Here is a 25,563-nt window from a genome sequence, read left to right on the forward strand (position 1 = left end):
CAGGCTGGGGCTGCATGGCTGACTATATCAGTCAGAAAATGTACCAAACCACTGAATTTTCACTGCAGACCCCTATGATGTACTTATTCTGCAAAAGCATTAATTAAAATATACAAAATCTGTCCAATTAATGTCAAACGTTGCAGCTAGTTGATAGTATTTAAATGATTGATGAATAATGCACTGTAAAAGCATCGATCTGCAAGTAATTGGTTGGTAGTTTCCCTCTCCTATGTCAGATCTGAATAATCCACTCAACCATTGGACCAAATATAATAGTCAGTTTTGTTATTATTTTATCAACCCCAACTTACGAATAAAATTAAATTATTCCCAAATAATTCATAGCTCACTCATTTGGACTCCCATCACCCCTCATCAATGTTCTGTCTAATGACCCTTGTCTATTGATGTCTGAGCAGCGCAATCTAGCTGAAAGTCTTCTCCTATAATTTAGGAACTCGTAGAATTGAGGAACTGTGCTAGAGTCTTGAGGTTGATCCCAAAGGTCTCCAGGTGCATCCTAGTCAACTCCCAGTTCATTCCCAAAAATTAGGGATTCCTTGTAAATCTAGGAGACTGCCCAAAACCATTCAAAATGGCTTATAAAGCCCTGATATGTCTTCATAAGTCCCTTAAAAGGTACCATTCATAATCTACTACCCTAGGAGAACCAAATGATAGGCCAATCTCTATTGCCAAATGACCTTCCTAAGGAGGGGACATTACACATACTTGACACCACTAATGATTGAACTTATAAAATAAATATTAATGAATCATATAAATTGAAGAATTTATTGCCTTTAGTCCTTATGAATAGATACTTGTAACGATAGAAGAAAGTATATTTTTTGGGAATTCTCAACACAACAAAAGATAAAGATATTTTTAATTTCTTAGGGTATTATAATTAGGATAATACCAATTCACTATTTTATTTAAAAATCGAATTCAAACAAAGTATCATTTACCTCTATCCACTTTACATTCAATTTCTTCTCTTCTATTATGAGATAAGGGGGAGGTTTCACTGCTTGTTTAGAGATTGCTGGTCCCTTTCTTCATTTTTCAGATACACTAATCCGTGGTGTTTGGCCCTCTACCTTTAGGAGATCATGCGGCTTTGGGATTATACTTTGTAGCTGCTATTCTCGTTGAGACAAACTCCGGGCCGGCAAATCACCTCCTTCGCTCCTGCACCCCTTGCCAAGGGGATGAAGCAGACACTTGGCCCTTCTTCGAGTCACACCAGATCTGTGAGACTTTGTAGGGGTCACACTCGGCAGTGTCACCCTAGCTTCAACAGCTTCGAGAGACAATCTGGGGCACTTCGACACTCCGGATCGTACCATTCAGTTTTGTTTTTCTTGTTTGTGAGGAGTCTTTAGGCTTATCTTGTTTTCTTGTTCTTTTTCTTTCTAGCTTGTTCTTTCTGCAGACACCATTTGGTGCTCCCGCTGTTGGCTGCGGCCTTGTTGTACTCTTTCCAGTCCCTTAAACCTTAATGGTCTCTTGTTGGACAATAATAAATTTATCTTATCTTCACATCGTTTATTTCTTCATCTTCTTTGGCTCTCACTATGTATATATGCAAATCATCATCAACTTTAATAGAATATTCATAAAAGTTGAACTTTACCTTGTCATTTGTTACCACTGAAATGTCTTATCTACCCTTAACTACAGTGCTCAATACAATCATATCCTGCAACAAACTCTCTTGAAAAGTTGAATTTTTATCCAATTTTACCTTGGCTATATGCATAATGTCACTTTCAAACAAATTTTATGAGAGCAATAATATAACTCGACGATATGCAATTGCTATCTTTGTTCATCCTTCATCAAAGTCTTAAGTGCTACTAAGTTTGGGATACTTGCAGAGCACAACTTCTTTTGTTCTATTGCTCAAACACACCTTTGACTTGTCTTCTTCTTCACCATCCTTCAATAGATTGAAATAATATTTTCTTCCATTTTTCTTTATTTTGTATGTATTTATTCACCATCATGAACAACTTGCCTATTGAATTGTCACGGTCTTCCCAAAAGCAAATGACATGCATCTAGGGTCACATTAGACATATTTCATCTTTTTAACTGCCAATTTGAGAACTTACCAATATTTCTCATTCACCATCAAATGATGCTCCTTTTGCAACTGTGAAGCTTAGGATGGGCTAGGGTGTTTAATTCTTTTCAAATTCATTGTATTACCATCTCTTTGGATGCTATGGTTGGTTCCACTGCTGTCCACAATGACTATAGAACATATTAGATTCACTTCACACCTTGTTTGGAATAGGCTTTTGTGGCTTGGTTCCAATTTGAGCTTGTTCAAGGTTAACGAAATTCTTTGCATCATTAATGACACTCCTTCAAGATCTTCTCCATGCTTTGAGGAATTCTCCTTTTCATTCCTAACTTGTGCTACATGCACTCTTGACTCTTTCCAGTTTTCCTTTTTCCCCATCATATTGGATTTGTAAACATTCAAATACCTGCTGTTCCATTTTCCCACATTGGAAACACATATGTTGAAACCAGCGTCATAGGACTCGACAAGTCTCGAGGTGAGCTAGGAAAATCAAGGCAAATGGCCTCTTGACTTGGACTTAGCCGAGTCCTAGCTGAGTCTTGGCTGACTCGCCGAGTTAGCTGACTCAACTAACTCACCAAGTCCCGTCAACCTGCCTTGGCTGATTGTCAACATCTAAAAAGGATCAATTTTGTTTTTTTGTTTTTCTTGGTATGTGAAGCACAAGTACGACCTAAAAAAGGTCATTCTATTACTTGCAAACACAAAGAATAGAGAAAGAAGAGTTAAGGGAAGATTATTGCATTCGCAATTGGAGTATGTTCAACAGTCGAAGAGGTGCAACAATTACCGGCAAAAAAGTTGAATGATCTTGTTTTTGTTCACTACAACCTTCGCTTCTGTTTGGGTACCAACACATCTACTGTATTAGAGAAGGTTGATATAGACAAGTAGGGTGAAACATAGAGGTTAATGATCTTGCCTTCAGTGATGAAGAAATGGAGTGGGTTGATTGGGTTGATTGAGAAGTTGTGGTGATGGTAGTGGAGGAGGCTAGAGCACAAGGATACCCAGTGTAGGACCTTGAGGCCTAGAGTGATGGAATTGACTTTGATGATGAGGATAATGAGCATGAGTATGAGGATGAGGATGAGGATGAGGGGGATGATCATGATGAGCATGTCATTGAGGTTCAACCTCAGACACAAGGAGAGCAGATGGCTCTAGAGTCTTCCATGACTTATCTTAGGCGTATTTGATATGCTACTGAGTCTTTCTTTTGATATATGTTTTGAACTTTTGATTCCATGGATATTGTAGACATTTGACAGTTACACTATATCTTAGATTTCTATTATGTTATTCAGTTTAACTTTGAGTAATTTCTTTGAAAAATTCGCATTTATACTTACGTGATCTATGAAAATTTGTATATGTGTGTAAAGTAGCTTCTATTTATCTCAATTATTGTGTATTTGATGTTAATTGGCTAAATGATTCATAAAAAAAATTAAAACCTTTAAAAATCTTTGAATTTCATGGGTTTTTTTAATTTACCAAGTCTGGCTGCCGAGACCAAGTCCGAGCTCAATTTGGGCCTGACCTAGTCTGAGTCGAGTCCGAGGCTGGTAACACTAGTTGGAACCTCTTCCTCTACATCTTACAAATGCCCTCCCACGAGAGTAATCTCCTCTTCCACTAGCTATATCTCCTCTTCCCTTACTTTCTACCACAGTTAGATGAGATGTGCTCTCTTCATCATTCTTATTTTGGTAATCTCTACTCGAAACAAATTGTCCTCTTCCTTGTGAAGATCTGCATCTACCTCAGGATTTGTTTTGTTGTATCTTTGCAATGTATTTTGATATGCTTCTTCTACACTAGCTATTTGTACCAAGCTTATCTCATCTTTAAGTGAATTGTATGGCCCTTTCACATAGCTTGACACCTCCATATCATCTTCCACATTCCCTGCCCAGATCTTCAATTATAAAACTCATTGGTATACTCTTGTGCATTCGTCTCTGTTTGCTACAAATTTTTGCATCATTTTGAACAGATTAATTTAGTAATCGCATCCATAAATTTTGCCTTAAACTTTGTAACCATTCTCTCCCAAGATTTAATTTTATATTTTCCTGTATGCAGTCCACTAGTTTGCATATGATCCAACCATAAAGATGCACGTCCCTTCAACTTTGTGCAAGCAAATTTAACTCTTTCGGGGTCTTCAATTGACTCATAGTTGAAATACTTCTCCATTTCTGATGGCCAATCCCTCAATTCTTCCCGATTCAGTTTTGCATTATAATCAGAAGGATTGAGTCAGGATTTGCTTCTGATTTTTACCATTGCCTTCAAAAATCTACTCTTTGCTTCATTTTTGCCTTCATCTTCTATGTTAATTTTAGGTGCCACTACTTTATCGTCACTGATGTCCGCCATTGGAACTTTTCTGCTTTGTGTCATCTCCATTGTATTCAACTTTTCTGTGATTCCTCTCAGCATCTCCAAAAGTGGGAAAACCCAAGTCTATAAATCTGCAACTCTGAACTAAAGAAGATGATCAATCAAACATGATTGAAGCTCAGTTGTGGTCTCTGTATAATAATCACCTAGACATTCTCCGGATTATTTATCTCAATAATGTGGAGAATTTTTCCTGCAAGAGGTTCTTCTTCACAAATCAAAATAGGTCAATTTTCCCCCTAAAGAAATTGCAATATCAATATATCAAACTCAGCGTACGAAATATCCTCCATAAAATTGCTATATAGCTCTCTCAAGAAGTTCAAATCTTTTCACTTTTCGTTTTTTATATAATATTAGTCACTTTTATTCTCCTGGTTTGGCATCCAAGTGTAAAAGAACGCATTCGTTTAACATAGAACTTTTTTCCTTTCTAATTGGCACCATATAGTCCCATTATGTAATAAATTAAGATACTGAAAAAGTTAAATCTTTAATTTAAGTTTATTAATTAACAACTTTTTTTGTTTAAACCCACTGGACTATATGAAATGTAGAGACAATATCAAAAACTGAATCCACTGACAATACTATAAATAGTAATCCTGCTAGTTGTCTCAGTCAGTGTCCGAAACCAGTTTATTGAAAATAGCAAGTATGGGGAAACTGAAAAAATCACCCTAGAAAATGGCATTATGCCTATAACAACAATCAGAGCTCAACTAAACACCAAGTTACCAATTTGGGTGTGGATGTGGATATGATAATTATGTGCGTGGATGTGTGCAATTTTTTTGTCGGGGGTTTTGGATGCGTGTGTATATAAACACACAAAAATAACTGCAAGAAATATACAGAATTTAATCAATTGATAGTTTTATACTTCATCATTGATCAAGATACATATTAAATGCCGATTGATATTTTACAAATATTCAAATTTCAAATAAACCATATCATATCATCTATATTCACAAGAATGGATTATTTTGGAAACAGATCCTAAAGTCATCAATAAAATTATTTCTAAAATGCATGTCAACGAGACTAATGAATCTCTCATTAGCTTTCTGACTCGGCTATTATTAGTAATATTGTGTTGAGATTCATTCTAGAGAAAATGAACTACACCAGCTCTTAAGAAACACCTATATCTTTTTGGAGATCTACTGCATTGTAAATCTCCGTTCTTGTTTAGCAACATTGAGATCTAGTTCATGAAATGTCAAATGATTTCTTTGCCAGTTCTCCATGCAATTGTTTTCTTGGCCTTGTTTTTAATTACAAACATTCTTCCATGGCATCTTTTAGCACATGTTTTATGTTATTCTTTTAAAGTTGAAGTCAGTTTTGGTGCTTTTACTGTTCTGCGCCCTGAATGCTTGGAGATGCCCACAAGGAGTGTTACACAGAGCATCCACAGTGTACCCACAGGGAGCTGTAGCATCCACACGAATCAGAATCAGCACCCGCATCTGAATGGATCTGGATCCAGGGCCTCTGGGATAACATCTGCTACCTAAGACTAGACATATAATACTGACAAACTTCAGACAACCTACCTTGAAAGTTCCCCAACCCTAACTCATTAGGCTGATGGTCCACCATGCCAGTTGGTTAGGAAGGGGACATCACAGGTCTTCTTCCAGCCAAACTTTAAAGTTTTGAACATGCATTTATGCACTAGATAGTTAAGGATGATTCTGGCCTCGGAAGTAAGTTGACTTTCTATATGATAATCTATCTACTCAAGGCTGTGCGCATATTTTTATATGCAGAATTTTGTAAGAAATTACTAATTTATTATTATGCTGCTTTCTGAGGAAGTATGTTAGCTCGTTGCAGCTGACACACAGGGATGTATTCCTAAACATAAGAAATCAAGAATAGACCTCATGTATGCCAAACTACACAAGCACAACAAATTTTCAATTATCAACTCAGATCACAAAATGGCAATTAGATTTTGCGATGCATGGAGTATTGATACTAGAGCAGCTTTGGTTTTCCGTTTCACTTTTCTGTATTGAAGTTTTGGTATGGCATACAACAGGAATATACCTTTCTTGTTTTCTTTTGGCTGGGTTAACTGAAAAATACACAGCTGTACAAATGTTGTAGCTTTTAACTGCTTAAAGCATTGCAAAGAAGCAAGAAGTGTTTAACATTAAAACTAAGTTATAAAAGGATGTTTCTCTGAAGCTGGTGCTCCAAATCATCCTCTTTGCAATTCCAGCTATTGAATCTCCATTTCAATTCTTTGCAAATCAAGAGGGAGTTCCTCAGTCATGGAAAGGTGTATTATATTGGCCTGATAAATCCATATAATACCTAAGGAGTATTTGCCATCAGGGGTCCGTTCTTCGTACTCCTGTGAGATTCGTAGCTTTAAATGAATTATATATCTTGTAGATCCTTGTTGCCAATCAATGTATTTGCATAGCTTTGTTTAGCAATACAGTCTTCATTTCTCTGATAACCCATTGCAGTGTTTAGCAATACTGCCTCTGGAAAAAACGCATTTTCTCGCTCAGTTTCTTAACAAATGTCATTTCCAAGGCCCGCAGAAAGGAAGGCCTTGTACAAAGAACAACCCAAAAATCTAATTTTTAATTTGGCAAAGCTCATAAAGCTTTAACTTATAACTGTTTTCATTCGCAGAATATGGACTGGTCTGACTGATTCAGTTGGCATACCTACTACCAGACTAATATTGAGATTTTATGCTGATTTTAAAATCCCTGTGAATTTATTTGAAAACTTGTTCCAAATGAAGAGGGATGCTTTTCATAGAGTGTAAATAGAGATGGCAATGCCTTAAACAAAAAGTTTATCAATTCTATATGGTTAGCAAGAGATAATTATCTATCTAAAATCCACTTTTAATGGTATGCTATAGTGGTCCTTTTTGTCACATTTCTATATGGATGAGAAGTAGAACTAAGAGCATTATTAGTTGAAATGGGGATTTATTTTATTACAATCAGAATTATCTTCCTAGTGATCAATGCATTATTAGTTTGAAATGACTACTCTGGGAAACTCATTGTGTGTATTATCATTATAAAATTTTGTATTAGAATTAGCCATGCTTACTAAAAACATATCATGTATTTGTATAAAAGTATTAAGCTAAATGGTATTATACTATGTTTACAGGTATGTGATCAGCAATGCATGCAGCAGAGACTTATCATACAAGCAAAGAGGAACTAAATCATTTCAACGATTGAGAACTGAAGAGCACTCCAGTCTTCACTGGACTAACGTTAAGAGGTATTAATGACACATTCTGAGAAATAATCTTCCTTCGATAACTTACTAGTTCTGGACCATCGCAATGCTTGCAAATAAGATTATATTTCACTACTTCAGTTTTGTACACATTTGATATGAGGGAGAATGAGAGCTTGTAGTGGCAGGTTATATTTGTCATGTCAAATTATTTACTTTACTCGGTCACCGATAAGACGGCTAAATGACAGATATTGCAAGCTTAAAGGTCTAAGTAAGGTGAACAATTATGTACATTTAAGAGTAATTTATGCGGCTGTGAACCTATTGCAGATTCTTGTCTCTGGCTCTTAATTTTTTCATATCACATGCATGAGGTCATTAATAAGCTTATATTACCAATTATAGTACCTTATACTGTAGGTACACCATTAAGGCTGAGGGAGATTCATGAGTTACATGTCTGATACCTGAGTTGTTTGACATTATTTCCTGCAAGAATTGGCAATTGTGTAAACATGTGTACTTCTATATATTATCAATGGTTAATAGTAATAGAAATATTCAAGGTTGAACATTGTGTAAGCATGGTAATGAGAGATATATAGACCAAATTCAATAGGTACGCATGCTTATTTGTCTAGTGCAAATGTTGTGAAAAGGACTGAAACTGGAAAATTAGCAATATATAAATTCAGAGTAACTTGTATTTAGTTTGATAATGACAATTTCAAATAGAATTGTAAGAAACCAAAATATTGGGATATTGTATACTTTATTTTTTTATCAATATTGGTCACCGACATGCATGCTTATTGCTAAATATTATTCTGAATACTGTAAGGAAAGCATCATTGAAAGGGCGATTTAAATTATTAAATGTTTGATTTTGTGGAATTTTTTCGTAGAATGATAAAGTTCAATGCTTCCAAATTTGTGCATGCGGAAAGGAGTATGCGAAGATAATTCTATGGTCCGAATAGTTTGAACAATAGTTATTTGTGAGCCAAAAATGAATTTAGTTTTGAGATTCTCTGATATATTCAAGAGAGGTCAACTCTAGTTCTAGTGGTATACCAATGCAAAAATAAGTTCTGACATTTTTGGAGTATTTACCCTTTATCAAAATGCAGTTTTATTGATAATTGTTTTCTCTGATGATACCCATAAAAGGGATTTCACTGTTTTTATTGTCACTGGAAAGTACAACTTTTTTTATAATAGACCATCGAAAGCCTGTTTCTATTGTTTCATCGACATTCTTATTGTTTCCCTTTTGTAGAGAACTACTTATATCTATCCGATTCGATGAACCTGGCTGGGATTGGTCTGGAAGCTTTCTTCCAGATAAGCTTGGAGATACCCAGGTAAAAATGCGAAATTATGTGACTGGAGCATTACAAATGGTACGCATTGAAGTACAGAATGCTAGTGTTGCAGTTGGAGATGTCAAAGGTGTTAACAATTCAGATGGGAGTCTTGCTACTTACCTGGTTCTTCTCTCTGATGATGACACTGGCTTTATGCCTTACAGAATTGATAACTTTTCCATGGAGGTATGTAAGTAGTTATCAATTGCATTACATTTGTTATAGGGTATTTTCATTGTGTTAGAGATTATAAAACTAATTAATTAAGTTATCTCATTTTCATATATACCTTTATATATTTTGAACTATACTGAATTGTCCCACTGGGGCTAATAAATTTAAGAAATTTTTTTGATCCCAATGATCTGTTCATGTTAGCTAGCTTGCATTATTTTTCTTGATGAAATGGTATTCATACAATCTCTTTCGTTCAGAGAAATTAGGTTTATTATCAAGCTTAAATTCTGGCTGGACAAGGCCAAGCATTTTCAGTGTGCTTTGAATTGGGCATGCACACAGCCCTTTGATAGTTAGCAATTTAGCTGTATTGGTTAAGGAGGATTTATTATTTATTTGTAATACTCAGGTATGTGGAATGAGGAGGATCATGGGAGAAAAAGTAATTTTTGGAATTAATTAACAAACTAATAGCATTATCACAGCTTGACTTGACTTGCTGTGGAAAATATGTCCTACTTATCAATTAACGAGCTTAAGGGACTTAGTAATGATAGTTCATTGGCACAACACTTGCTGAAGGTTTTTCAAATGTGGTTTCAAGCAGAGTGGGTTTAATCATGCAGGAAACTCCATACTTAAGCATGCTTGAGCTGGACTAGTACTGGAATGGGCAACCTCCTAGGAAGTCCCAGTGCTTCAACTCTGAAAGCATCACCTAGATGTAATGAGTGCTAAGTGTTCCATTCATTTTCATGGTATGGGTTCATGTGAACCACTACTCATGAAACGTGGGCCAATGGGTTTGACTCAAAAACTACATAGCTGAATCCTAATAGCAATATCTCATTTTGACTTCTGGAAAATATCTCCTACTTATCAAAATTTAAGATATTTGTTCAAATCATGGGCCCACATTGATAATATTTATTAGCCAATGATGACTTATATGATATTTCTTGTTTTAAAAGCTTTGCCAATTAGAATAGATGCTAGATAATGAAAATCTCAAAGCAGTAGGTTTTCAAATTTTAACTGCTTCCTGTTCAAACTAATAAATGTTTGTGTTCTTTGTTGGTACCCTTATGATTATTCAAAAATTCGAAAATAATAGCACTTCTGGGAATTGCTTATTGCAGATATGACTTTAACTATACGGGTTAAAATCCCTCAAAAGATAAAAGTTTAGTTAATGTGATCATGGAAGTCTCCATTTACTAAACAATGTACATTCCCCTGAGTACCAGTTCTGGGTTAATGATATTGTCTATATGAAAAGACTCTATTAGCAACATGTTTTGTGTAGTTCTTATCCTACATTATGTCATTTGCATAGTAGTGCCTTTAAGCATGCAAGGTTGGTGTAGCAGATTTGTGTTTTGATTTTAATTTCAAATATTTGTAAACATAATGATAAAGAGCTAAGTTTAGTTTATAATGCAGTATAAATAATATAAATTGCTAGCAAATGTTTTTATAATAGAAACTACGAAAACTAACAGTGATTTTCTGTTGTCCAGAGATTGAGATTTTATCAGCAGAAGTGTGAGAAGTTTGAAAATATTCTACAACCATATACAACATGCTCCTATGCTTGGGATGAACCGTGCCATCCACACAGATTGACTATAGAGGTATTTTAGTTTTCTCAGATTTATTCCTTTTCTCTTTTGAAATACCTGCAATTGTAATATTTTGTTTCCTATATATTGTCAAGGTTCCTGGTAAAGGTGCTCTTGGGTCGTATGGACTTGATGATGTGAGAGATTACACATCAGTACACTTAACGGAAACGCCTGAGGTAAGCTGTAATTACCTTATTCATTCAGATTGTAAGATGGCAATATGAATACACTATAGGTTAACAACTTAACATTGAATTTTAGGCACCAATGTGAAGTATTTTGATAAATCAAGATCAAACTTGGTGCTATGTATGTCTGTCAATTTTAAGTATTATGTAATGTAGCCTATACATTATATACCTACAAATTTTAATCCATGTTAGTGATGCAATAGCACTACATTTGTTATGTCTGAAATGTAAGTTACAACAACTAATGTAATTTTCTGTCATGTCCTCATTTTAAGATAGAATTTTAATAATAATTAAATAAATAATGATAATAAAACCTTATTAAGACATGAAAAATTGAGAAATAATAATTAAATATATATCATCTATTATCAATAAAATAATAATTAAAAATATTAAATATTAATAAATTACATTGAGTGAATAAATAAATAAAACTAAATATAAGAGAGAATTTTGTAGAAAGTATGTTACCTTTCTAAATAGGAATAAACACAAAATAAACAAGTAAATAAATAATATAGTATAGAATAAGATAAATTAACTAAATTTAATGAAAAGTCAAGAGATATGTAATAAAGAGATGTGGCTTCTTCAATTATTTTAAATAGGAAGGAAGAAGAGGATAAGATAGGAGTTATAGGATTAATGGAAGAGGAAAGGCATGAGAAGAAAAAACAAACTGGATTTTTCAAATGGTTGCAATGATGAAAAGATGTGACTCTTCAAAATGGTTGTAATTATGAATGGTTGTGACTGTTCGAAAAGATTGTAACTATGAAGTGTGGTGACTTTTCAAAGGGATTGTGATTATGAAGGCTTGTGACTTTTTGAAAGAATTGTGATTATTGAAGAGTCATGACTTTTCAGACAGGCATGGATGACAAATAAAACAAGATTTATAAATTACCATTGAATATGAAACAAATAAGGAGAACTTATGAGTCTGAAATAAAACTTAATTTAGATTGGAATCATTCCAAAATAGAATAAGATATAATGGTATCAATTCATATTAATAAAATGTGATCCCATTCAAGGGAAATGTAGGGGATTTAATAGGTAAATCCTCTAGACCTTAAGGGATACATTTCCAAAGAAGCCACCTATCTAATTGAGGGTCGTTCTGCAGAATGCAGGGGGTCCTCCCAGAGGTCTGTGAAGTCTGAATTGAATAATAGTTTCAAGGAAGATGAAAGAATAAGTACAGTTCTCCAGAACACAAGGGATCCTCCTAGAGGGTTAGGAATCTTGATTTGAAAGAATCCTCAAGGATTATGCAGAAACAATTCAATATCCAAATATTAATTACTTCATTTAAATTTAATAGTTTTTACTAACAAATCTTTTTAGGTTAATCTCATTGAGAAATAACTGAAGGAGGAGGGATATTACAATGGTATCAAAGCATGATCATTCCATTGTGTAGGGTAAAAGATGATATAGAAAAAATATTCATATAAAATACTAAGGTGGAAAGCAAATGAAGATTAGAAGAGCTTCAATCATATCCATGACAACAACCTACGAATTTATACTAAAATATGCACATTTTTCAAATTAGTAGAAGAGATTATTGAATTGCTTGAGCGAAAGCAATTTGAGGAAGGGAGGACTGTCATGTCCCCATTTTCTTAAATTTGGACCATACAAATATCAGGCTTCAATAGAACCTTGAAAACCAGTTTATCCTGGGAAAAGCCCCATTCAGAGAAGGAAACAACCCAACCCTCAAAACCTGTTCTTTTATTAATAACAGAAAGTTTACAATGCTCTAAAATATAAAGTTTCAAAATTCATATGCAGAGGTGACAATTGATCAACACAAAACTGAACAAAACATTCAACTATTCTCTTACAAAACATGCATAGGTGAAACTCATGCATTCAAAAGTTTATGTTCAAAGACACTTGAGAACATAAATACTTTCTGATAAAAAATGACCCAAGCATGAATGTTCGCTTGAGTGAGTTCACTGAAACAACAAATATGTTTATAGATGAAAAACATTCTTCCTGCACATAGCTCAGGTGACAAATATGAAGGAAAACATTCAGATTAATTTCCCTCACACAGTCCTATTTTTCTTGTTCTCTTACAAGAATATGAACGAATCTTGTGTCCTCATTCATGGATGAAGTCATTATCTTTCAGGAAGCTAAACGGTGATCTTTTATCTATCTTTGATGGAAATGCTCGACGGTTTTCTTTATGGGAGACAACAAAACAAATCAGAGTTCCTCAAAGAAAAATGACACGGTAATCAAAAAGACTTCCAACGTCAGAGCAGTGAGAACACCAACAATTATAAAGATGCTGCGATGGAAGTCCACGTCGGCAATAGTTAGGTTGGAACCAACAATGGTAGATCATTCTGGCAACAGATAAGACAACTTAGGCTATATCCCTTTAGTTTGAAAATGACCTGGGAAAAAAACACAACCAATATTCTATGTCAATGATAGAAACAGTTAGAGTAAGCCAACTTATAATAAAATTTTAAATTCAGTATTTCATATGAAGCTAATAATTTAACACTCCCTCTTAGCAAATATGAAATCATTTAAACTCAACAGTCATGGACTCTCTCAAGATGACAATAAGAGGACATTACTCAACATGATAAACTTGTAAGAATTAGAGCTAAGCCTTCAACCACAGGCACTCTCAACCTGAATTTTCATGGAATCTCTCAACATGACATCTAGCTCCTATCATGGAATCTCTCAACTTGATGTCGTCATGGACTATCTCAACATGATGTTCACTTCCTTAGAGTGAAGGATTTATTATAGCTGATCTCACAATATTATTAGTTCTCACAAGAATAAAAAACCATAACCACAATAAGAATTCGACTTAGTTCCATTTACATCTCAAGATCAACAATACCTATCTTGTCTCTAAAATAAGAGAACTTCATCTTTGGTAAAGGTTTGGTGAGAATATCAACAGCTTGCTCATTGGTGCTAATGTATTGCAGTTCCACGGCCTTATGGAGCACCAAGTCCCTTAATTATGGTACTTAAGTTCTATATGCTTGGAGTTATCATGAAAGACAAAATTCATAGAAAGCTTTATACAACTTCGATTATCAAAAGAAATTATGGTAGGATCTAGAGCTTTTTCCAAATAATCAACCAAGAATTTTTCTGAGCCACACAATGTCACGAATTGTTTTACAGGCTGTAACATATTCAACTTCTGCTGTACTTTGAGCAACACAACCTTGTTTTCTGCTACACCAAGAAATCATGGCAGATCCCAAACTGGAACAAAAACCTGAGGTACTTCTCTGTCTAAAACACATCCCGCCCAATCAGAATCAGAGAAACCATGAAGATGAAGCTCATTAGAACTTGATAACTTCAGACCATAGTTCGCTGTACCCTGAACATATCTCAATATATGTTTAGCAGCAATAAATGAAAATTTCTAGGCTCACACATAAGCTGTCTTAATGTGTTAACCGCATAGCAAATGTCAGGCCTGGTGTTGACAAGATACATAAGGGAACCGATTAGCTGTCTATATAATGTGTAATCAATTAATTTTGAAACACCATCATCTTCTTGAACTTTCTTCAAATTTGCCTCCATAGGTGTCACATTTGGTTTACAATCATGCAACATGCTAATTTTCTATAATCTATTTAAGCATTAATTTAATGAAATATCATTACAATCTTAACCGAACGAAAGGAGTGACAGTTATATCAGTTATTCTACTCTTTCACATAAAAGGGAAAATACGAGTTAACCATAACTTATAATTCAAATAGCTGAAAACTAAACTAACATTTCAACTACTAGGTTCACATGATATTTAGTTGGAATTACCATATCATTGCATTTCTATGTATCTTATTTTCTCACGACTAGAATAAACAAATAACAGAATTTAAAATAAATGATGATAAATATATACATCGATTGAAATGCGAAACATGAAATAGATACCCAATAAAAGTAGATGAAGTCCTTGTCTTGTGCTAGTCTTGTCATCTGGAAGAGAGGAGAAGCATTGTCATAGGCTTAACCTCCCAACCGCTCACCCTTAAGTATCCCCACACAATTTCTATTGAAAAACACCCTCCCTACCCATGGAGTAGGCTTGGGACACCACTGTCCTGCCACTGAGCATCGTGGTGCTAGAGTGTCGACTAGTCAAAAGATGAGGTTGTGGACACCTTCGAAACAACCTATCTTCAAATTGTTGACACTCTGATCTCTGGTGATCACAGTGGTAATCATGCCATTAACCTACTTTGGCCAAGGATTTCGGATGGGCAACATAGATGCCCAATCACCCACCGCTCGACTTGACAACAAAAAGTTATGCAAAGGATTCCCATGAGGTAACTTATTTATTGAGATTAGAGTATTGTTACTGATATATGTTCACTTTTCATTGTAGGGATATTTCCATTCACTCCCTTCATCTCAACCATACTGGTCCTGATGGATGAATTTTTGGGTGGTTTCTTAAGTGACATTTGGTTCATAGAATATAAACATTGCCATCTTTCATGCCCAAACTGGTGTACTGTATTACAAATGAGATATGCTTTCATTCTGATTAATTCATTATCATACGGTGCAACACTCATCTTAGAGGTATATTGACCATATCATTGTATGAGTTGACATTCTTTGTCAAAAAACATAAGTACAATCATATTCAAAATGTTATCATAGGCATGATCTTTCATTAACAAGATGACTCTTTCTTATATCAGTTTAATAGAAAGAAAAAATACAGGTTGAATCATTCCATCGCTGTATTCAAGAAAAAAAATAATGAAGCCTTTTGTAATAGGCAAGTTGGTAATTCAAATGCATGACTTCTGATAGATAAAGACAGTAATCAGATTATAATGCATGACCTAAGAATGGTATAGTTCGATTTGGAGAATGCAATAAGTTGGCATTGAGTATGTCGCCCTCTTGTGCACATCCAGTCTTATATTCACATCTAGTAAAAGGGACACTGGGTAACTTAGACAAGCTTGAATTTTTTGGAACAGTTGTTGTATATGATCACACTTCAGCTTGAATGAGCAGAAATTATGGTGAGCAAAAATGATTCACAATGAAAGGTGAAATGATACTTGAAAGAGCTGCCTGAGAAGGTAAGAGGCAATATTAATAAATCCTTTTGTTGAGGCGAGCGAAGATATGCAAAAGGCATTGGCGTGCGTGCTTGGTTACGCAAGAATAACTGAGGTTGCAAGGTGTTCATAAAGGCCTTCTATTCAAATTTATGGTTAAATTATGGTGAAAAATATATGGCCTGATGACATAAGAGAAATAAGAAATGGTGGTCGCTCAAAGGCAAACTAAATAAACTATTGCCAAGATCTAGAATAACAAGGTTAGCAACAAAAAGGTCATTCATGTCTTAATATAATAGTATTGCCCCTTTATATTCATGCTTTTTGAGTAGTCTTAACATGTATGTACATAAGCCAAATTAGAGATTGCATACACGCATGTGCATATGTGCAGGTGTGTACATACGTACATATTTTATACCCCTACAAGTATGAGTATAGACATGATATTATTATACTAAGACATGATAGAATTAATAAGATATACTGAAATCATCCACATTATGAAGGTAATCTTTCTTATTTGGGTCTTTAATGTTATGATTTTAGTTAGCTCATAATCATCCTTTGTACATTATTGCTTGTCTTTCCGTTTCATCCTTGATCAAGGTGATTAGATTTCATGCCTGATGGTTTGACACACACAAATATATATATATATCTTGTGTGTGCGGGTGTGTGTATATACACACATATTTTATACCCACACAAGTATGAGTATAGGCATGATATTCTTAGACTGAGACATGATAGAATTTGCAAGATATACTGAGATCATCCACATTATGAAGGTAATCTTTCTTATTTGAGTTTTTAATGTTATGATTCAATTGGTTAGCTCATGGTCATCCTTTGTACATTCTTGCTTAGATTTCATGCTTGATGGTTTGACAGTGAAATTGGGTGTCCCATTCCTAACTCCCATTTTGGAAACACTTCCCCCCTTCCTTGTGCTCCTGCAAAAGTAAAGGTTCTAAAGTAATAACATATTTCCGTAATTCGATGTATAGATAAATTTTCAAAATATCACATAATCATTTTCAATTTCCAAAATATTCATTTTCAATTTCCATCATAATGACTAACATGTCATATGAAATAGTAACGAAAACGTCGAAAAGCCATAATTTCCTTTTCACATGATCAAAGATCTCAATAGTTTTACCGGTCAACAAACTTCACATGAATTCTCGACGGCTATGAGACATTTGAAATTAAGCAAAAATTTGGGATGTAACAAATCAAGCATACCAAACCTTTTAAGGATATCTACTGCATACTTCCCTTGACTAAGAAGAATTTCGTTAGGCTTTTGCCAAATTTCTTAGCCAAGAAAGTAATGCACTAAACCAAGATCTTTCATCTCAAATTCAAAGGCTAATTCTTTCGTACATTTCGCAATTAACCCATCTTTGCCAGTGATAAAGATATCATCAACATAAAGAACTAATATCAGCATAAGATCATTATACCTTTCAAAATAAAGATTTGGATCAGCCCCATTTTTCATTATAATTTATAACTATCAATACGATCATACCATGCTCGAGGAGTTTGTTTAAGACCGTACAATACCTTTTTCAGTCTGCATACAAGAGATTCTTTGTCATAAATTATGAATCCCTTAGGTTGTTCAACATAAACCTCTTCATTAATAACACCATTTAGGAAGGTGGTCTTGACAGCCATTTGATGTAGCTTCCATCTTTTAGTAGCAGCAATAGCAATGATGGTTTTGATGGAGGTACATTGGGCTACCGGAGCAAAAGTCTCATCATAATCTATTACTTTCTTTCGTGAGAACTGTCTGGCTACGAATCTGGCTTTAGATTTTTCTACACTACATAGCTGCATGTTTAATTTTGTACAACCATTTAGAAGAAACAATAGACTTGTCTTTAGGACGAGGAACTATTTCCCAATCATCATTTTTCATAATGGAGTCATACTCCTCTAACATTGCATCTTTCCAGACCTGCTGTTCTATAGCTACATTGAAACAAGATGGTTCAGACTCAATAAGCTCACACATAAGTGCAACATAATCATCAAGCCTCTGGGGCCTTTTACTTTCGTGAAATGTTCAATGAGGAGCTGAAATTTTTTCAGCATCTTGCATAGTATGTCTTGCCCATGGTGGTGTCTTCTTTTCATTCAATTTGACACTTGGACCTGCATCTGAAGTAATCTAATTTTTAGGAGGAGGACAATCTCAAATAAGATTCTCCCTCTCAAGTTTGCAAGGGGAAGAGGGAGCAGCAATAGAAGGTTCTTGGAAATTATCAGAGTTTTCCATTTCAAGTGAAGAGAAGGTATAGATTTTCTACAATCAACATTCTCTTCAAAGGATACATCTTTGATTAATTCAATCATCTTTTGTCTCGGGATATAAATTCTATATGTTTTAGAAGATTCGCTATAACCAACAAAGATTCCTTTCTTCCCTGAAGGTTTTAGGGTAGATCTTTTGTCTTTGGAAACATGAATATAAACTGAACAACTAAAGACGTTAAGATGAATTACATCAGGTTTAGAGCCAGAAAAAGCTTCTTCCGGAGTCATGTCATTTAGAATTTTGTGAGGACATTTGTTTTGAACATATACTACTGTTCTACATGCCTCAGCCCAAAGAAAAAATCTGCAATCATCGATCATGAATCATGGCTTGAACAGCTGCAACTATACCCCTGTTTTTCCTTTCAGCAACACCGTTCTATTGAGGATTGTAGGGGACACAAAACTCCCTTTAAATTCCCTCTTCAACGCAAAAACCTTGAAATGCACATAAAATGAATTCACCTCCATTATCAGATCTGAGTATCTTGATTTTGTTCTTTGAAATGTTTTCAGCTATGGCTTTAAACTCCTTAAACTTAGATAAAATTTCATTTGATTTCTTGGATTTAAGAAAGTAGATCCATGTCTTGCAAGAGAAAACACTAATAAATGTTACATAATACTAAAAACTCACTTTACGAGGTGGAAGATATTGACCCACACAAATCAGAATGAATCAGCTCTAGAATATGCTTAAGCTTACTTTTATTGGAGTGGAAAGGACTCTTAGTATTTTTTCCCAAAGCACTACCTTTGCAAATACCATCATGAGCAGCACTATGTTTAGGAAGTCCTACAACCAGCTTATCCATTGAAGAAAGAGATTTGAAGTTAAGGTGACCAAGCCTTTTATGCCATAGCAAATTATATTTAGAAGCATCATGACTTGAACTTGATTTGCTGAAAGTTTATAAAGATTTTCATGATGAACTCCAATCACTTGAGCTGAGCTACAATCAGAATTTTTCTTCCAAGCAACCACTTTTCCATCAGTGAAGGCCACATTAAAACCTTTATCCTGTAAGGTTGAAGTAGAAATTAAATTCTTTTTGATTGCTGGGACAAACAAAACATTGCTAAGGTGTAAAGGAATACCAAAGTTTAATTTGAATGAAGTCTTACCAGCTCCTTTTATGGAGTAAGATGCATTATCACTAGTGATAACTTGCAAGTGAGAATCCTTCTCAATCAGATATGAAAGGTGTTGCTTATAGCTTGAAATATGACGAGAAGTGCCACTATCTATCAACCAGGTATTGCAATCAAATGGTATATTACTAGACAAGGCTGAAATGAATATGAATCCTTTTGAATAGTTGCTAGAATTCTTGGGTGGAGATGAATCCTTCACATTTGTGACAGCTACTTGATGATTCAGTTTCACTTTGCAATTTCTAGCAAAATAACCATACATTTCACATCCAAATTATTTCACCTTGGATATATCTCTTTTCCTTTTACAATTAGAAGAAGAGGAGGAAGGATTCTTATTATCAACTTTCTTAAAATTCGTTTTCTTCCCTCAGTTGCTTGAAGTATGTTCAACAAGAACTTGATCCTCTACATTATGAGATTTGCTAGAATTTCCTCTAGCCTCCAGCCTACATTCCCCTTGAATACAATCTGATCTTAGTCTATAGAAATTTGACAACTCATTTCTACCACTAATGCCTTGGATGAATGATTCCCAAGAGTGTAGGAGACCGTTCATGGCAAGCATGACAAGTTCTGTTAATGATTGGTAGCTTTAGTTGGATAAACTATAGTGCAAATTTATATGTGTGTGTGTGTGTGATATAATATATATATTAATATATTCAATTCTAATGAATAGACATGTCCATACTCTATCCTATATTAGAGAGATGGCTGCCATTTGAAAAGCACATACCAAACATTATGGCAGTGCTATTACATTTGCAGCAATCCGAAGAAAACAACATGGTATTAGAGCCAGGTTGACTGTAAATGTACTCCAAGTAAAGATTGAATTTTAAAGCCTAAGTCAATCATCCTTTTGAAGGAGTCATCACAAGAATGCTTATATCAAGATAATTGATATCCACTCCTCTGGCTTAAGATAATCTGATTGAATATGGCAGAACCCATGGGCTATGTGGCTTGTCAAGAAAGTAGGCTCATTGTGTTTGTATATATTCTCTTTTAAGAATTCCTTTTGCTTTAACACACCATGAGAAAACGGTCAGCTCTCTGATCCATAAATAGAAATAACTCTTAAGCTTCTTCATTTTTGTTATCGTGATCTAGTTCATATCTTCTAAATGACTCCCATTCTGTATTATTCTCATTGGCTTTAAAACTTGAAATATTGAGCACTTCCAAATAGTCATGCATATTGATTCTTCTCTGTGATATATTTGCCGCCTAGTCTAAATTTTTATTAGACGTTAGATTTTTATGAGGGAGTATTGCATGTTAATTTAGAGACTGTTATTGACCCAAGAATGATCTGCCCACTTATGCTTTATATTGCGAAGAAATCAAAAGATAAGTTAACTAATTATAAATAGGAAAAGGAGCGATGAAGGAGACCAGTGTACACCACACAGGAAGTGTCTCAACCAGAGGAACAAGAGATTAGTTCCTTCTGATTTAGCTCAAGGTATTGATGCTGGACTGTTGGAAGTTATCGTTGATTCCCTCTGAGACAAATGGAACATGTTGATATTGAAGACTAGCAAGTAAAGACATGTGCTATGTAGAAAACAACGATTCATCATCTTAATGCTACCAAGTATCTTTTCTCAGGTCAATATGTTAGACTATACTCAGTGCAGCCAACCTTTGTGGAGTTATTGTCGTTTGGATGCGTGAGTCATTCAGTTTGAAATATTGAACTAGTGAGTGGATGTTGATGGGTTGGGCATCGTATGTGCAAGTACGTCCAAGAAAATTTTAATTAATGTTGCGTCAACAAGATACTATGATAAACATTAAGGTATGTGAGGCTCATTAAATTATATTATATTTATTGCTATCAAAATGTAATATATCAGAACTCTAATGTTATGTTGTCTCATAATTAAAAATGTATATTGAGATGAATTTATATGTAAGCATATGTGATTCTAATATAGCTATGGATATATAATATGTTTATGGAAATAAATTATAATAGATATATTAATAACTTCATCGAATATTGGTTAACTCATCATGAATTAAGTATAGAATCAAATTACTAATGTTCTTATAGTTAAAATATAATAATATTATTATTGAGAAAATTTATTAAAAGTGATTTTATTACTATAAGAGTAATTTGCCTTGATCTTTTCCTTTGAGAATGTTCTTGTAGGAAAAGGGAGATTGAGATTGAGAGGGAGCTTGACATTTCATTAAGAGGCAACCTTGAAAGAGAGGGAGCAAATCGAGGATATGGTTTTGTCAAACTTTAGTGATCTCGAACGTATTGACTCAAATGGACTAGATCATGTTGAGAAGGATTCTCTAATGATCAATAAATTGTAAATAGTAAAGAGGACTATGATTTATGAATATTGTTCATAATTGTATGAGCCTATCCTGTGTGTAAATCATAAGGAAGTGACGACTTCCAGATGATTATCACTTGTACTTGCAGAAGTTATTGTAAGGTGACGATCTTATAATAACTTCATTCGAATATCAAATGCATTGACATTCAAATGTCAAATGAGTTGACATTCAAAAAACCTTTTTTTACATTGAGGTAATATGTTATTCATATCGTGTATGAATCTTGTTTATCCTTCCTAGCTAAGAGGGAATGTTAATGATTGGTAGCTTTAGTTGGATAAACTATAGTGCAAATATATATATAATATATATAAGTGTGAGATATAATATATATATTAATACATTAAATATATGAGATACTTATTTGTCATTATATTAATTAAATTCTAATGAATAGACATGTCCCATGAAGGGACATGTCTTCATGGGACATGTCTATCCATACTCCATGCTATATTAGAGAGATGGCTGCCATTTGGAAAGCACATACCAAATATTATGGTAGTGCTATTACATTTGCAGCGATCCTAAGAAAACAACAAGTTCTTTGTCATTAATGGAATCTCCAATAGTACTCAACTGATCTTCTAATTCTATAATTTTCACAAAGAAGGAAACAATGAAGTCTACTTTGTACATCTTGATGTGGAGTAGTTGCCTTCGAAGAGCCAAGGCTCTGTTTGTGTTATTGAACTCATACATGCTGTGAAGATAATTATACATCTCAGCAGAATTTAACTTGGAGATTGTTGAACTAGGTGATGTTTCATAGAATCAATAAATGATCCTTTTTGCCACAATTTTTTTCTTCTTCTAGGATGCTTTCTTTGCAGCATTAATGGGCTTTGTTACATTAAACTCCACATAATTAAGAAGATCATTTTCTTCAAGAACCGATAAAATTCCAGGCTTCTAGGATATAAAATTTGAGGCTCCTTCCAACCAATCTTCAACTTTAAGACCAAGCACCGTAATGATGTTTATGAACTAACAGGAACGAGTAAGAGAAAACGTTTTGGTTAAAGCTTGGTGACACTAACCGAGCATTGATACCATGTTAAATGTGGACCAAACAAATATCAAGCTTCAATAGAACCTTGAAAACCATTTTATTCTAGGAAAAGCCCTCTTCATTGAGGTGAACAACCCAATCCATAAAACTTGTAATTTAATTAATAAAAGAAAATTTAAAATGCTCCAGAATATAGAGTTCCAAAATTCACACGTAGAGGTGTTTTGATCAACTCAAAACTGAACAAAACGTTCAACCATCTGGCTACAAAACATGCATAGGTGAAACTCATATATTCAAAAGTTTATCTTTAGAGACATCTGAGAACATAAATACTTTCTGATAAAAACTAATGCAAGCATGAATGTCTGCTTGAGCGAGTTCATTGAAACAATATATATTTTTATAGATTAAAATCTTTCTTCTTCTTGCACATAGCTAAGGTGACAAATAGGAACGAAAAGTTTCTTGATTAATTTCTATCACACGGTCCTTCTATTTTTCTTGTTCTATTACAAGAACACAGACAGATATTGTATCCTTATTCATGCATGGAGCTGTTATCATTAGGTAGTTGAATGATGATCTTTTATCTATCTTTGGTGGAAATGCTCGATGGTTGTCTTCATGGGTGACAACACAAATCAAGTGGAAGTTTCTCTAAGAAAAACATGGTAGTCATAAAGACTTCTAACGTATGAGCAGTGAGAATGCCAACAATTATAGGGATGTTGCGATGGAAGTCCACGTTGACAACAATTAAGTTGGAACCAACAACATTAGATCATTTTGGCAACAGATTAGATGATAAGGTCATATCCCTTCAGCTCAAAATGATCCAAGAAAATAAATATTTAACCAATATTCTATGCCAACTGTAAAAATAGTTAGAGTGAGTAGCTTATAATAAAATGTTAAGTTCAGTATTTCACATGATGCTAATAGTTGAACACATTTTAAGATAATTTTTTAATAATAATTAAATAAATAATGATAAGAAAACCATATTAAAATTTTAAATTGAGAAAGAGTAATTAAATATATCATCTATTATCAATAAAATAATATTTAAAATAATTAAATAATAATAAAATTAGAATGAATGAATAAATAAATGAAATTAAATACAAGAGAGAATATTGTAGAAAGTTTCACCTTCCTAGAAAAGATCTAATAATAAATGATAACAAACACAAAATAAACAAGTAAATAAATAATATAGTATTGAATACTATAAATTAACCAAGTCTAATGAAAAGTCAAGAGATATGTAATAAGACGTGACTCCTTCAAAGTAAGATATAAAAGGAAGAAAGAAGAGGAGAAGATAGGAGTTAAAGGAGGATTAATGGAAGAGAAAATGAATGAGAAGAAAAAAAGGAACTAAATTTTCAAATGGTTGTGATGATGAAAGGATGCAACTCTACAAAAGGGTTCTAATTCCGAATGGTTGTGCCTCTTCGAAAATATTGAAATTATGAAGAGTGGCGACTTTCCAAAAGGGTTGTGATTATGAAGGCTTGTCACTTTTCAAAAGGAGTGTGGTTAATAAGGGTTGTGACTTTTTAGAAGGACGTGCATTGCAAATAAAACAAGATTTATAAAGTACCATTAAATAAGAAACAAATAAGAACTTATGATTATGAAATAAAAGATAATTTAGATTTGAATCTTTCCAAAGCAGAATAAGATATAATAGTATTAGTGCATATTATTAAAATGTGATCCCATTCAAGGGAAATGTAGGGGATTTAATAGGAAAGTCTATTGACCTTAAGGGATACCTTTCTAAAGAAGATGGCTAACTAGCCGAGGGTCGTTCCATGGAACACAGGGGGTCCTCCATAGGGTTATGAAGCCCAACTTGAATAATAGCTTCAACAAAGATGGAAAATAACCAAGCACTGTTATCTTGAACACAAGGGATCCTCCCAGAGGGTTAGGAAGCCTAATTGAAGGAATCTTTAAGGTTCATGTAGAAACAAGCGAGTTTCCAAATATTAATTACTTTAATAAAATGTAATAGTTTATGCTAACAAATCTTTTTAGGTTTATCTCATTGAGAAATAGCTTAAGGAGGAGGGATATTACACTTTCTAATGCAATAGTAGATTGTAAATACAAACCTATACACTTTGAAGTGAGTGCCATCTAATACTCTCAAACTCTATATCTTCATTCTTCCAACATTGGTATCATAGCGAGGATGTCATTGGAAGGGTATACCGATTCAAAGTGAGTAAGCCCTAGGATTGAAGGGAGAAAGGAAAATTGCTTTCAAACCTGCTGTGTGTACAATTTGTTATGTATATGGATCAAATCATTATAATTTGTCTCTTTCTAGACAACATAGAATAGAACAACACATGAGAAAAATCTCTTTAGATTAGCAGGTAAATCTTCTTGAGAGTTAATATTAAACATAACGCTTTGAACAAGAATTAACACTTGTGCTCACTCTACAAGATTTTCTA

General features: G+C 34.0%; 1 protein-coding gene across 1 annotated transcript in view; it reads left to right on the forward strand.

Annotated features, from left to right (window-relative positions):
- Nucleotides 1–25,563, forward strand: part of LOC149569164 (vacuolar protein sorting-associated protein, putative (DUF1162)) — a 304,062-nt gene that overhangs the window by 207,690 nt on the left and 70,809 nt on the right. Inside the window, exons 33-36 of the mRNA XM_089821926.1 lie at nt 7,670–7,786; nt 9,027–9,300; nt 10,812–10,925; nt 11,009–11,092. Of these exons, the coding sequence (XP_089678052.1) occupies nt 7,670–7,786; nt 9,027–9,300; nt 10,812–10,925; nt 11,009–11,092 (589 nt within the window). The remainder of the gene's footprint in view (nt 1–7,669; nt 7,787–9,026; nt 9,301–10,811; nt 10,926–11,008; nt 11,093–25,563) is intronic.

The sequence above is a fragment of the Cupressus sempervirens genome, chromosome 3 (genome assembly GCF_028749045.1).
Source record: "Cupressus sempervirens isolate cs-2001-9-10 chromosome 3, ASM2874904v1, whole genome shotgun sequence".
NCBI classification, from domain to species: Eukaryota; Viridiplantae; Streptophyta; class Pinopsida; order Cupressales; family Cupressaceae; genus Cupressus; species Cupressus sempervirens.